The sequence below is a fragment of the Catharus ustulatus genome, chromosome 8 (genome assembly GCF_009819885.2).
Source record: "Catharus ustulatus isolate bCatUst1 chromosome 8, bCatUst1.pri.v2, whole genome shotgun sequence".
Taxonomy (NCBI): Eukaryota; Metazoa; Chordata; class Aves; order Passeriformes; family Turdidae; genus Catharus; species Catharus ustulatus.
This window is the reverse complement of record NC_046228.1, coordinates 29,020,455-29,035,061: the sequence shown is the minus strand read 5'-3', so window position 1 is coordinate 29,035,061 and position 14,607 is coordinate 29,020,455. Positions and strand designations below refer to the sequence as shown.

The 14,607-nt window shown below is 38.4% G+C and overlaps 1 protein-coding gene across 3 annotated transcripts in view; it reads right to left on the bottom strand.

Annotated features, from left to right (window-relative positions):
- BICC1 (BicC family RNA binding protein 1) overlaps positions 1-14,607 on the bottom strand; it is an 89,568-nt gene that overhangs the window by 36,047 nt on the left and 38,914 nt on the right. For 2 of the 3 annotated variants that reach the window (XM_033066348.2, XM_033066349.2), the window contains exon 3: positions 9,111-9,180. In XM_033066348.2, coding sequence (XP_032922239.1) covers positions 9,111-9,180 — 70 coding nt within the window. Of the gene's footprint in view, positions 1-9,110; positions 9,183-14,607 lie in introns of those variants that run through there. The other variant, XM_033066350.2, reaches the window with a different exon arrangement.

Below are 14,607 nucleotides of genomic sequence, written 5' to 3'. Positions count from 1 at the left end.
GTTCAAGCACAGAAATAAGTTTAATGCCATTCAGGGACAGAAAAAACCTTGCCATTTCCCAGACCATGTACCAGATCTGACTGAAATTTTATTTTATGAAGCAACTGCATTGATAAGAAACCATCTTACTCCCCTCTCCCCAAATACTGCCAGCATTCTCAAGAAACATTGCAGAGCACCCTTTATCTCCTGGCATGAGCAACCTTCAATTCCATTGCAGAATCCTATGTGCAATTCATCTATTTTTAAGATATGAGCTTTTTTTTTTTTTTTCTTTAAAAAGAAATCTACTTATATACTCAGTTCTTAGCTGGTCAATTGCATAACAGGGTGAATCTTTTTTCCTGTTTTTAGTGAGGTCAAATAAGAGTTGCAAAGGAATTTTGCTGCACACACAGAGAGCTGACACAGAATACCCAAACCAGTGGTTCTGTTGTCATGGGCACCAACAAGTAGAAGGGATTTAAAAGCCAAGATTTTTGAGAAAACCTTTATGGATCTGGTATAAACTCAGACCCACAACTTTATACCTTGGCAACCAAAACTAAACAGCTTCAGGAAAAATTCTGCTGACAAAAGAGCACTGAACCCATAGCCAGTGGAGCTGAATGCCCCCTGCGTCAGTGGGACTGGCACCAGGGCATGCCAGGCTGCAGGGCTGAGCTGCCTAGCAGGGAGCTACGGAGGCAGGGCACTGGCTGGAAGCACGCAGCAAGGCAGGAGAGAGAGAGAGAACACAATTGTACTGTTTGCCGGCTGTAACACCTATCATATCTCCTGATTTTGTTTCTAGCAGAAGTCGTTACCAGTCTTGCCTTTCCAAGTGCTTCGAAAAGGCACAAGTGAGCACACCTCTATCATTATTCACAACATATGGAATGAGTCTGTTCTGGGGCCTGGTGACCAAAACCCATTGAGCCTACTGCTGTTACATGAAGGTGTCTCAAATTGTTGCACTGGGATCCCCTTTCCATTTACAGATGGGAAAGGCTGATGAAGGGAGTTCAGAAGCCCCTCTCGCAGCACCTTTCTGCTGCTCACTGTGTAACCAGGTGAAGAGCCCCTCTCCCAAAGGAACAGGTGCCCAGAGCAGCCAAACCACCACCTCCCTCACCTCACTGCACCACCCATGGACAGGGGACTATTTCCTTGTCTTTAAGGGTGGGGATCAAGGGAAGGCACCCACCAGCTCTGTGAGGGACTAAAGCTCGGAGTAGGAACATCCTTTGAGTGGCTGGCAGAGCTCCAGCTGGGATAAAGTACATTGTTTTCTCTAAGAATGACTCTGTAGGATGACTTTGGGCAAGTTGAGTCAACACTTCCATTGATGTGCCCACTGAAATCAGTGCTGAGACAACAAATTAAACCTTGATCATGGACCAATACAAAAGTTACCTCTGTCTGTAAGTGCTTAATCATCCAGGCACTTCAGAGGTTTAGGTGCTCTCTTCTCTGCATCGCTCTAAATCCCTTTATCCCTAGCTAAAGGCCATGGAACAGGAAGAGTCATCACTCCCTACATGTTAGGTTCCTACCAAGAGTTAGGGCACAGCCTTTCAGTTAGCACAATTTTCAAAAGCATCTTAGCAGGTGAGAAGCTCAAGTTTGTCAGAAAAACTCCACATATCAGGTCTCCAAGGGTCTGATTAATTCCATTTTTTTTAATTGGAACTTAAGGCTAAATCAATTATGTGGTTATTTATAGCACTGAATTTAAGGTAGGAAAATTAGTTGATTATATCCCACATTCACTCAGTTTGGTTTTGTTTCAGTTTTCTTTTTGCCTTGTTTTTTCCTTTTTTTTTTTGTGAGAACAGCAGATGTTACAATTATTGTAATAGAAACAGCACACAAAGATATGAAAGTAGGACAAGAGCAGGAGTTGACCCAAACTATGAAAAACCACTGTTAGAGTCTTTGGTTCATTAACAGGTCTGAAGCACTTGGTAGTCATGGTCACTCTGTGACCTTCCCAGGTGGGGCTGATTCAGCATTTAAGACTTAGGTGCAAAATAAAATTCAGTGCCTTGCTGCATTAACAGAAACACAAAATATCAATTCCTTCTGCAGTAATTTACAGTAAAGAGTGTTTTCTCTAAAGATTGATAAATCAACAACTCAGAAAAGTAGTGGCAGGCAGACAAGCAATTCCTGCACATGAAATTCTGTTTCCTATTATTCACAACATTTTAATGCCCTTTTAGAAGTTATATATGGCTACAAATGAAGAGACTGCAATTTAAGAAGTGAATGAAATTATAGGAGGACTTGTAATCCTATTAACATGAGTACTTTTACCCCAAAATTTACACGGGCATAGTCTTCAGAAAGGTATTCACTTCTATATTTAAAAATATTCACTTCTATATTGAAAAAATTAAGAACAAATCAACTGGAACTAAGAAAAGTAGCTTTTGGAAGAAAATGTTTTCATACAACTTAAACCATCTCTGAAATACACAATCTTTAATTTCTGCAGTTTTTCCACAACACAGCTAGTTCCAAAGAACTTTTTAACAAAGTTAAAATCAAGCATGATAAATATAATGTGAAAAAGGAAAAAAATTTATGTCTTTGGCCCATAAGAAGGAAGTAATTTAAGGAAACCACTAAAACCCTCTGTTATGGCTGCAACTATATTAAGGTGTAACATGTATGTAAAGGCTTAAAGAAAAACATCAAAGACCTAAAAAACAAGGTGATCCTAACAGTCATTATTCTATATAATGACAGAACCACAGGATATTTAAGGTTGGAAAAGACCTCCCAAGATCATGAAGTCCAACCTTTGACTGAACACAACCTTGTCAATAAAGCCATAGCAGTGAGTGCCACAACTGCTTGGGGGTTTTTGAACACTTCCAAGGGTGGCAACTCTACCACCTTCCTGTTCCAATTTTCCAATTCTTCACCACTCCTTCAGTAAAGGTATTCACACAACCACATAGAGCACAGCATCATCTGCTTAGGAGTTAGATAAGACAAGCAAATAGCCTAAACTATTGGGCATTTTCAGTTGTTTTTATGCTTTTTTGACTAAACTAGGACTTGGCTAATTTCCTGGGGAAACTTCAGGTTATATTAACAGCACTTGGCAGATATGCCAGCATTTGAAGAACAACAAGCCACCTGGTATTTAGAAAAAGACTAAGTATGTAATGTAAATTTAGTGGCATAGACCAAAATCCTATTTCAGCAATACCAGCAATAACTGAAAGAAGAGAATTCTATTAATTGCACCAAACTTTGCTTTTACTGCAAAATATCATCAATACAATAACAATCTCCTCAAGCAAGAGCCCAAATCCACTGGATACCACACAAGTACTTTTCCCTCTATTCAAAGTTTCTCAACATCTGCCTCACTGAGCCCTTTGCTTTGCTTAGGGGTGTTTTAGGTTTGGTGGAGTTTTTGGGGTTGTGGTTTTTGGTTGGTTATGTGTTTCCTGGGGGAAGGAAACTTTAGAGACTTCCAGACATGCTACAAGAGGTTACAGTGATGTTCACAAGACTCCTAGATAACGATGCTGTGCAGGGTGATTAACTCTTCCATTAACACTGGTACATAATAATAAAATACCAGGTTTGGACAGAAGCATTGACAAAGTCCTACTTGCATCCATTAATCTGAAGTGGGTTCTTTGCAGTGTTTTTGCAGGGTGGAATCCTTGCATGACAGTCTCTCCTTTGTACAAACGTGGGATTCAGCTCAGTTGCAGCACCAATAGCAGCACTGCATAACTTGTGACCCACTTGTGTTTTGAGCAGTGATGTAATCCCTCCGTGGAACACGTGTGTAAATGAAGGGCTCGCATATGGGACGCTGAACTGGCAGGCACAACTCTGAACTACTCATATTAACCACTCCAGGGTTATTTTACTGCTAGAGGTTTAGCTTTAAAAGCAGTTCACACTCCTTTCAAAAAAGATTGCATTGACAAACTGAATTGAGAAAATTAGGTATTTTTTGAAAAGAAAAATTATTTAAGAAGCCTAGAACCAGATATAGGATTTATCAGAAAGTCTATGGTAAAAGAAGAAATAACCTGGCATTTTATTTGCACACTTTCCTAAGGCTGCACAGCCTGACACCACAGTTGTTTGTTCTCTCCCTCTCCATTTCAACTGAAAATATAAACTTCAGCTTCTATCACAGTACTGGTAAACAATTGCAAGTTGATTTAAAGGTCTGAAACAACAAACATTTTAGCTTACTCTAGATATCTAAGGCAATAACTCACAAGTTTGGCCTTGAGTTCACTATGCAGTGACATTTGTTTTAACAAAAGAGGCTCTAGCTTTTATCACAACACCTCCTGAAACAGGCAAAGTACTTTCCTTGTACCTAAACAAGATTCCAATAAACAAGAGTGTGGTTTAACTGATTTGGCTGAAGTCTCTCTGAGGTTATTTGCCTCAATGTGGTATCACAGTTATCAACTTCATTGTGCACATTTACCTTCACAGCTTAGGATACAAAGAAGGAAACAGCTGCACTTGGCTTGCAAGATAATTTGCAAAAGGCAAAGTTGAATGAAGAAGTGTGAAACCAGACAGCCAGGTAATGAATGCCATCAGTGCCCAGTGCTAGTTACTGCTGCCTTCCTTCCAGCACCTTCAGTACCACTGTGTTCCTTGCTGTTCTCCTCAGATATGAATTTGACATGCTCTGTATTTGTGTTGGACCCATGCTAATGAAAAACAGCATGTAGGAAAGGCTTTGATACCAAGCTAGTTTAAATTTTTTGACGTTATTAAAAAAGATGAAAGAATTAGTGAAAAGTAAAATCAAATTTAAAAAGTACAAACAGAACATGGACTAGATTTTTATTGACAAATTTAACTGCATCAGTGATGAGAGGAAAAACAGAAAAAACCAAAAAGCCCCAAAGCCAGAAACAGCAAATAAGAAAAGAGGTAAAATATAATAACAGTAGCTCAAGAGAGAAAGAAAAGAAATAAATTGTAACTTCAAGATATGATACAGATAAAGAGCTGGAGATTAAAGAAAATAAAAAAGGAATGAAAATATGGGAGTAAGAAGAAGAAAAAGAGCAAGAGAAGTCCTTCTTTAAAGTGTTCCAGAGTTCTACCTCCTCTGTAAGTTCATCTTACATTTCCCCTTATCACCTTTTTTAACTTCCCAAAATATTCCATGTTCCAAGTCTCTGATGATCTTTCTGCTTAGAGCCACTAAGTTTCCAAGAGTTGAAGGGATCATTATAGTGGTTGCTCCCCAAAAGTGATTTCTAGCTGCATTCTGAGCACACACGTGTCCCAGAACCTCCTTATGGTTGTCGGAAAACAGAGGGACCCAAGGGTATGGGGAGGGAGGTTTTAGAAATGAAAAGGAGTAAGGAACATATGTGAAATCTGAACTCCCATATACCCATTTCCTAAAGAACACCCCCAATACCCATCCACAAGCTCTGCTGACAAGTAACATTACATTCACCTGCTTCCAAGGATTAAGCATTTCAGATCCATACAATGCATAAAGATGAGGAAACTGAGCATATATATATGAGCATATATAGTTAGGGTTCAGAACCTAGCAAGTGAACAAGAACCTCCCCTCTCCAAGAGTAAAAATTATTTATGGCTAGTTTTAAGCCCCTATGCAAGCACCAATGACAGCACAGCAGAACAACAAGACAGGTCAGTATTTCAGAAAGGGAGAGGGAAAATCCCATTAGCTTATGCCTGTTTGGAAAGTGCTTGTGGAACTACAGCATCTGACCATTTAGGATTTGGCAATCTACTCACACTTTCATACCAGTGAATAAATCTTTAAAAGACAATTAACAGCATTCCAAAGGAACAGTAACTACAACAGAGCAAAGAAGTATGTTGAGAGCAAAAGTTACTGTCTCTCAGTTTGGTGTTTAATTCACCAGACTAGAGAAGATCTCAGACCTGCAGAACATGAGGCTTTGGTGCACCCAGAGCTCTACAGCACCAGTGCAAAGCAGAGCAAACTGTGCCAGTTGCCAATTCTTTCATTACTGATGGAGTCAGTCATGAAGTGCTGCAAATTATTCACTTCCTTCCCTAAATCCTTAATGTTATGGGATTTCTTTGGCAACCTAAACAAATGACTTGCTTTAAAGATGCTGTGGAAGATTTATATATGTTTGTGTGTTTTCTAAACATTTATTGCAAAATACTTTAACCCTCCTCATCACTAGAGTAAGTCTACAGCATCTGGTGTTTGTTAAAACCAGGAAATTCCCATTTTGCCCTTATGGAACTGTTGAGAGTAGATAATAGGTTTTTTTCTTAAATTTAGCTTTATAATGAGGTGTTTTAGAAAACTCTTATTTAATAAACTTAAATTAGCAAATTTTAAAAATCTACTACGCTAAATTCAGACATTAGACTTTTGCAATTCAGGAAATATTTGTCAAATGTAAGGTAATGAATTACCATTATGATACTTAAAAATATAGAATTTTTGACTCATCAATTTAAAAGTTGTAATCCATATAAGATTAGAATCCATATCATCCCAGAAAAGAAATGATACAAAAGATGGCAAGTCATCTATTCTTGGTTCTTCAGCTTCACTATAGCACAGTTTTTTCTAAAAGATCACAAAAAGATTCTGGACCTTGTACAGAAATTAATCTTCATATCCTTGCTGAATCTTACTATGCACACCTTGGTTGCAAATTTTAATACTTTTGTGTTTCAATTCAGAACAAAACATGGTCTATCCTTATTGATACAGCATCAGTAGAGTCCAATGAAAACTGTCATCAGCAGTGAGAAGAATGATACCATTAAGCCCTAAGAGCTTCATGACAGATTGACCAATATCACAGAAAGAAAAGCAATGTTCTCCTAATGACTTTTTTCCCCTATATTGGAAGGAAAGCTGTGAATGACCTGAGGCCACAACACACAGGATGTGAAGCCACTGAAACCACAGACAAATTATATTGCAAAACTATAAAAAAAAAAGTGGTATGTGTTGATAATGACTGGATCCAGCGCAGGGCTGGGGTAAAGCACAGTCCATCCATAGCTGCTGCTCCCCCACTGAATGACTCAGGCACTCAGTCCCAGCCAAGGGGGCAGGCAGAGATAGCATGTTCTGAGTTCAAGTCCCTGCAGAGCCAGCCAGTTAATTGTTGCAGACTCTCCTCTCAATCACAAAATGTGATTAAGTGAAGCAAGGAATATGTTAAACACTTGGAATATTTTCCCCTATATAAACAGCTGCTGTAGCTCAAATGGGAAGTTACAGAACTGGAAACAATTGGTATTAAGTGTAGACAGAACACAAACTACACTTAATTTGACAAGAAATAGGAACCTTGGGGTTGAGGGGTTCTTTGCACACATGCTGTAATTTACTATCTTAGGTGCATATACACACAGCTTATCACACCAGAGCTGGCCAGGGAGTACAAGTTCTAACTCTAGAGCCACCCTGAAATCCACAGGCATTTGAAACACTTTTTAAAATAGTATAGCATATTGCTAAAATGTCTCATTTACAGCACATCACTATCTCACTATCTAAAGTTTCTTTTGGCATGAAGACTTTCCAGGATAATCATTCCCACTGTAGATACACTCAGTATGCCCAGCTGTAATATGTGTTCCCTTTCCTCAAATTTTAGTTTTATCAGCTCATAACTCTTAGCTATTTTATTTCCCATGGTACTCAAATTCATTCCATGTACTGATAGAGCTTCACTATATTATCTTCTACTTGAGATCACTAATAAATATGTTAAATTAATTTACTTTAAAGCTGCATCTCCAAGTACCAATGCAGAAACTCAACCAACCACCTTCTCTTACCCTTCTTTTCTTGGCCTTTCACTCATGCTTTTCATCTTCAGAACTAAGTCCATTTAAATCAGGGGGAAAAAAGGTACAGGCATCACTCTATTTCTTCTTTTAGGAGAAAAATAAACTCTTGTGCCTCAGCTTCCTGAGGTGCATTAGGTGTGCATCAGCTCACAGCACTCCAAGGAGAGGGTACACAGAGACCTTGTCCCTCTTGCATTACTATAAATGTCAGTTCCACATACTAATGCCTACATGCATAACACCTGCGTTTTTCCCTGTCTTAATTCATTCCCCAGTTTTCCCCATTTAAGCGAGATTCTTTTTCCATGCAAGTGGGGAAAAGAAAAAATGAAAATAATTTGGACTTTGATACAATGTGGGAAAGTACCTCAGAGACAATCTCACTTTACACCATAAAAATGTTATTAATCCTGCACCTCTCTAAAAAGATCATTTTTCTTCCCAAGAGATCTTGTTCATTTACTAAGGCTAGCCCACACCTCCACCTATACACTCTATATATAACATTGAGAGAAATTATCTGAAGTTCACTGTATTGGTTTTTAAATACATATCAGCCTGGACAGAAAGGCATACAATGTTAAAAATCACTCCCAATTTCATTTTTTTATGCAAAGAGAAATTATGTGTTGCTTTCAATCAGTCCCAGCTATCTGTCCTTAAGACCAGAACAAGATTTATTTCAGAGAGATGCTCCAGACTGTATGCTTAGCTCACACTAAGAGGCTGGACTTCCAAAATAATTTAAAATGTAATACTGCTCATTCTTAAGAAACAGCTCCACTTAGGTTTCTTAGAGAGCCCAAAAAAGCACACAGCCTGTCCTTGAGAGGGACACAATGAGTATTTACTGCTCTGCTGGGCTTGGCCAACACTCATTTTTGTACTCTACAGAAACAAACAAACAAAAAACCCCACAAAACACCCACTCATCTAAAATGTTACCAGAAGCACTGACTTTGGCTGCTGCAAAATAAAGAAACTGCTCTGATCAGATACAGAATCATACAGCAGAAGGCACACATGCTTAATACAACAGTACAACAATATTGATTAAATACTCACAGAATTGCAAGCTCCTTGTGTATAAAGGGTTTGTGTATAAAATACCTATATAAAGGCAAGATAACTTCAACAAGAGATTTCTCTAAGAATCAGCAGACTAATATGAAAATACTTCAGGTGACTAGTACTGATGAGTGAATCTAAAAATCCAGTTTTTTATTCTGAGGTTTTAGTATGCTAAGAATGAATCCCATCCCATAATAAGAACAAAAATAAAATACCTTTTTTCGATTTTGCTCCAATCTTCAACTTTGATGGCCAAGCAATCTGTGTATTTGTTTCTTCCATAATCTATTAAAATAGAAAGCATTTTCAAAAAATTAAGTTTTACTTTTTCTCCTGCAAAAGCACACATTCATTTGCTGAAAATACGATGTTTACCATTCTTAAAACTGTTGATTATTATTACTTTTAAATAGCACAAGCCATTAACTGCTTCTCTGGTTTTCTTGAGAACTTTTGTCTGTTAAGTGTGGCTGCGTTCTGATCATTCAAAAGAATTCCACAGAGCAAACCCAAGATACTCAACAGCTTCCACGAAGTTCAAATGACCACTAATAGCTACAGCAGGCTCTACATCCATCTCAGAGGGAGTTTCAAACCTTTACAATTCAACACAAGTATTTCTTCAGTTACCTTAAAATGGTTTCTAAGCAAAGCCTATCAAATTTAAATTGAGTCTTTTTTGAGTCTCCATTAGTCAAGATATATTGGTTTGCCTCACTTTTACCCCAAAGCAGCTTTTCATTATAAACTTATCCAGACTGCACAATTTTTATTTCTTGGTTTAGCACACAGAGCAGACATTTGACAGCATTTGTTTATTATGACACAGCGTGTAACCCACCTGGACATCTCCAACCAGCCAACAGGTGAACACTATGCACACACTCTTACACTGTGAAAACCATGCAGTCATTTAGCTCAGTGTCCATTCTCATTCTCTTGCTGCTTTTGGCTGAGTAAAAATTCCATCAGCCCTATTATAGGCATATTATACTGTAATTTCATCCTGGCACAGAGCTACAGTGCTTCACCAACACATTTAGTTGTAAAACAGGAGAAGGAACTGCTTGACACCAAAGACTTTAGATATATGAATGGAAATCCGGCTCCTAGAAATGCTGGGCATGTCTACTGAGACTGAAGGACTTCCCTTTTATACCAAGATCTTATCAACAAGAACTGTGAGCTCATACCTCTCATCACACTTAAGATGGATGAAAACAATTAAAATGTCAAAATAATTAGCAAGGCCACTTTCAAGAAGAAAACTAATGCAATAAGAAAACAGCTACAATTCCAGTAATTTTTCCATAACAATATAATTCAGAATTAAGGTAGATTTCTCTAACAGTTCCTACCTAATTCCTTTCCTCTATATCTAAAACCCAAGGACACCACAACAACTTCCAGATTAGGATGGCATGTGGAAAAACTGAAAGCATCAGCCAGACTTCATTATACTGTATTTTTGGTTTCAGCACTATTGGATAATAAGTTACAGCTGAAATAAAACACTTCCAGGAGGGTGAAATTCTACCAGCAACATACATATAACTTTTTAACATTTTTCAATCCAGATGTGAAAAAACCTATTTCAAAGAATTCACTTGTCTCTGATAAAAGGCTTTGGGCCAGGATTTTTAATTGTTCAACAGGCAGTGAAACACACAGAAAACTGAAAGGCACTAGCTAAAAGGAAAAGGGAGATGCTAAAACAAACAATGGTGCAGGACTGAATTATAGAAGATCCAACATGAAAGGAACCACAAGAGAGGAGACAGAAGAAGAATGCATGTCATGCAAGGCAAGTGTTACATCCCATCAGTCCTTTATCCTCTCAATAAAGGTTGGAGACTTCTGTCTTATAGAAATTAAATCCTCCCCATTTCTTACACTAAACTAAAATAAAAGGAAAGCCCACAGCTTCACAGCTGCACATTCTGGGGACATATGAGAAAGATGCATATGATATCTTCAAAGGAAAAGCAGTCTGACTGGCAGCCACTGAGAGCTGGCCATCTACTATCCTTAAGCTCTTTGCAATGCTAAAAATTGCCACATTAGACCAAAAAAGACAACTCAGTTTGATCACTACAAAGACAAGTTTATCTCCTGCCCTAAACAGGCAGGAAAAAAAAAAAAAAAAAAAAAAAAGTCAGTATTCATTTAAATGAAGTACATTTACTGAAGTATCAAAATGCTCAGTCTGTGCTGGCTTTCAGCTCCAGGCTATAATGTTACAATAAATCAGGGCTTTCATAAGAATGCTTAAAAAGAAATTAAACACTGCTTACTTCTTGAACTCTCATCGTATTTAAGTTACAATTTATGAATTGTATTTATTATAACAGTAGTGTGGCAAAGCTCTGGAAAACTTGGAACTGAGTTTTCATTACAGCAGTTAAACTTGAAAGTAAGGATGATATTGAAGACAGCATAGATCACTGTTGCATCAACTTATTGTTTCAGCTTTACCATCCAAACCCAGGCAGTTTTAAGTGCCAAGATATATTTTTTTTAATCTGAAAAATCTGGAATCATTCCAGATTCCAATCTCAAGTGCATGTTGCAATGGAACTGCTTTATTAGTGAAAACTCAGCATTATGCCACATACTCTGAGAACAGGGGTTCTGCTCTCACATAAAAAATAAAAGAGAACTCACAAGTACTCCAGCTATAATACATGTGTTCCAATTGTATAAGTACTTGAGTTACATAACATTTAGAGGAAATTCAGCCTAGGAATGACTCAGAGTTCATGATCTCTGCAGAACAGCACCTCCGCATAGCTGTGCTTATTTCCATATGAAGTGATAGAGTGCGTATTAATCGATGCTCTCCTCACCCTGAGGGATCAACTGACCCAAGGGATCAGGCATATCTGTCAGCAAGGTTTAACTCCCTAGCAAATAACCTCATGCTTCTTCTTAAAATGAAGGAAAACCTAAGAAATTGTCTTTCTACAACTTTCCTTCCCCCTGCTTTCCCCAAGTGCAATTGTAGTGTTTACAAGCCAAAATATGTAAGCTATTCTCAGTGGAGAAAAAACAGAAGAGGACAGGACACTGGAAGATACCAACAAAACAAATCAGACTGTACTCTGACCCTGAAAAAATTGCCCTAGTTGTAAATCATGGGGCCTTCAAGAAAAAAAAAAAAACCTCTAAATGTAAGGCAGCTGGAAGACAAACTTTTGGCTTCCTTGTATTCCAGCTTGAAAAGTTTGTAGTTTAAGCACTTTGGGGAGTTTTTACATTAAGACAGTAAGAAATGATTTTTCTTATGCTGTATTTTTTGTTTAGCTGATTTTGGATGGAAACTGGAATGTCCTGAATGAGACAAAACCAACCAAGCAAAACTCCCCCAAAGCCCACAAGTATTTCAGAATTCAAAGGAAGTATTTTACACACAGTAGATGAACAAGAACAACATATATAACAGACCTTTCTTCATTTAAAGCAAAACACTTTAAATCAGACTATTATTCTTTACAGTTTGTATTGGTAAGATACCTATTTCTGACCTTCCCACCTTTCAGATTTGGGCATCCTGGCCTTTGCTTGGCCTCAGGTATTAATCACAGTGAAAGGAAAAATGGGTCAATCAGGAATCTGCATCCACTAGTAGGTTTCTGCAGTCTCCCAGTTGGAATTCCTTCCCCACTTTTCCTCACTTGAGATTATTTTTTTCAAACAAGTGAGGAAAAAAAAAATTAATCAGTTTGGACTTCAATGTCACATGGGAAAGTAACTCAGAGACCATCTCACTTTACACCATAAACGATGTTATTCCAGTCTCTGAATACTTGGTTTCACAGACTTAAAATGTTCAGGTTGCATCTTTAGTTTTCAGAAAAGTTGTCTTAGTCCCCTCAGTTTGTATATATTTACAGCTGTATAAACAAGTTTATTATTATGGGTTATTTGAATCATGGAATATAACTTAGACAAAAATTAAAGGAAAACATATTTCCATAGGACAAGACCTGTAGTGAAGAGTGACAGCAGACAAGTGAAATTCTACATGGAGTGATCCTTAGCTCTTTCTCTTGCAATGCATAGGGGGTGATGCAGCATAATCTGAAAGGATGACTAACCCCTGAACATGAGTTTTGGCAGCAAGAACAGAGCAATGGATGTAGCTGGAACCAGAATTATTATATTTAATGGTTTATTGGGCTTTTTTGTTTGTTTGGGGAGAGGAGAAAGCAAGGCAAGAACAAGGATGGGAAGGAAGAACAAGACTCAAAAGAAGGTTGTGTGAAGTTACCCACTGTGACTCAAACTCCAAAACTGGTGAGGGTAGTGAAACCACTTGCTTTGCTAGAGTACATCAGCAGGGCAGCATCAAGGACTACTGGTTTGGTGAGGAAATTTGAGGAATATAAACAGTTAAAAAAGATTACAAAACTTAGCCCAAAGCCTGGTTCAAGTACACAGCTCTTGTGGAAGTCTGGCCAACATTTTGGGTACAGCAATGGATTTGCATCCCAAGCCCTGTTGTGGTTTCTTTCCCCCAAGGTGATCTACATACGAAATTCCAATCAAGAATGCACTGTTTGTCACAGCTACTACTTGAAGTTAGACAGTACAGCCTGATCCCACAGTGTAAGCACTAATTCTGCAGGTAAGGATGAGGGGCTGTTCCTGAGAAGCAGCAATGGCACGTGGCCCCAGACCCCCCACATTCCAGACTACACCATCCAGACTTTCTAGTTGGTGCTCCTGTGTGGCAAAAACCCCCACTTCCAGAATTAAAGAACCAGAATTTAAACCATAAAATACAGTAAATGCTTTTGTTCTGACTTTAGACTGTCAGTACTGACAGCACAGATGCAAGTGCAATGTATTTAAAATACACAACCAAATGATGCACGGGGGGGACAAGGATCCAGCTCCACTTGTGCTCCTGTACAGGAAGGAAGAGTGGGACAACAGGGCCTTTCCACACACAAGGACATGAATGCCTGGGCATCTCCATGGGCAGAGCTCCTCATTTTCCCATTTTATAGACCAGCTGGCAGAAACCCAGACACATTTTCAGAAAAGGGGACTGCCGGGCTAGTCCTTCTTCCCTAGTTTTACTTGTCTTGGAAAAGGCAATATGTAAATTATTTCAGACATTACCCTCTGGAATAAGCACCACGGATAAGGATCAATACTCTCATATGGTTTTGTTCGTGCTTCTACTGCACGTCATTTACTTCAATGCTGCAGGAAATTGATCTTCACTCACTTGTCCATCTCTGTTAAACTGATTTTTATTTCAAGTTTATTAAATGCTAAAATAACTATAAAAAAATTTGACATGTTTCTGATTGACATTATAAAAAGGGAACAGAAGGAAAACTTGCCTGCTTCCCACCTGCATACTGCTACACAGTCATGTCAAGCTAAGCAAAACACCATCAGTGCTTCCCCCTACAGCTTCTTACAGCCAATACTTCTGTGCAGACTGAGGCTTCCCCAGAGCATCAAACAGGCTCTGGGTTGTCAAGGCCTAATCCTAGCTCATACTGATTCTAACAAATTTACCACCTTCACAAGCTAATCACAGCTCTTCCTAAAGACCTTATCAATAATTAAGGCAAGCATGTGCAGGATAAAGAGGTCCTGAAGCTAAAATTAGAGATCAAGGTTAACATCATAGGCAATGTACTTAGTCACAGTTTAGATCAATGTGTATCAAAACTTATACACCACGTACACTAA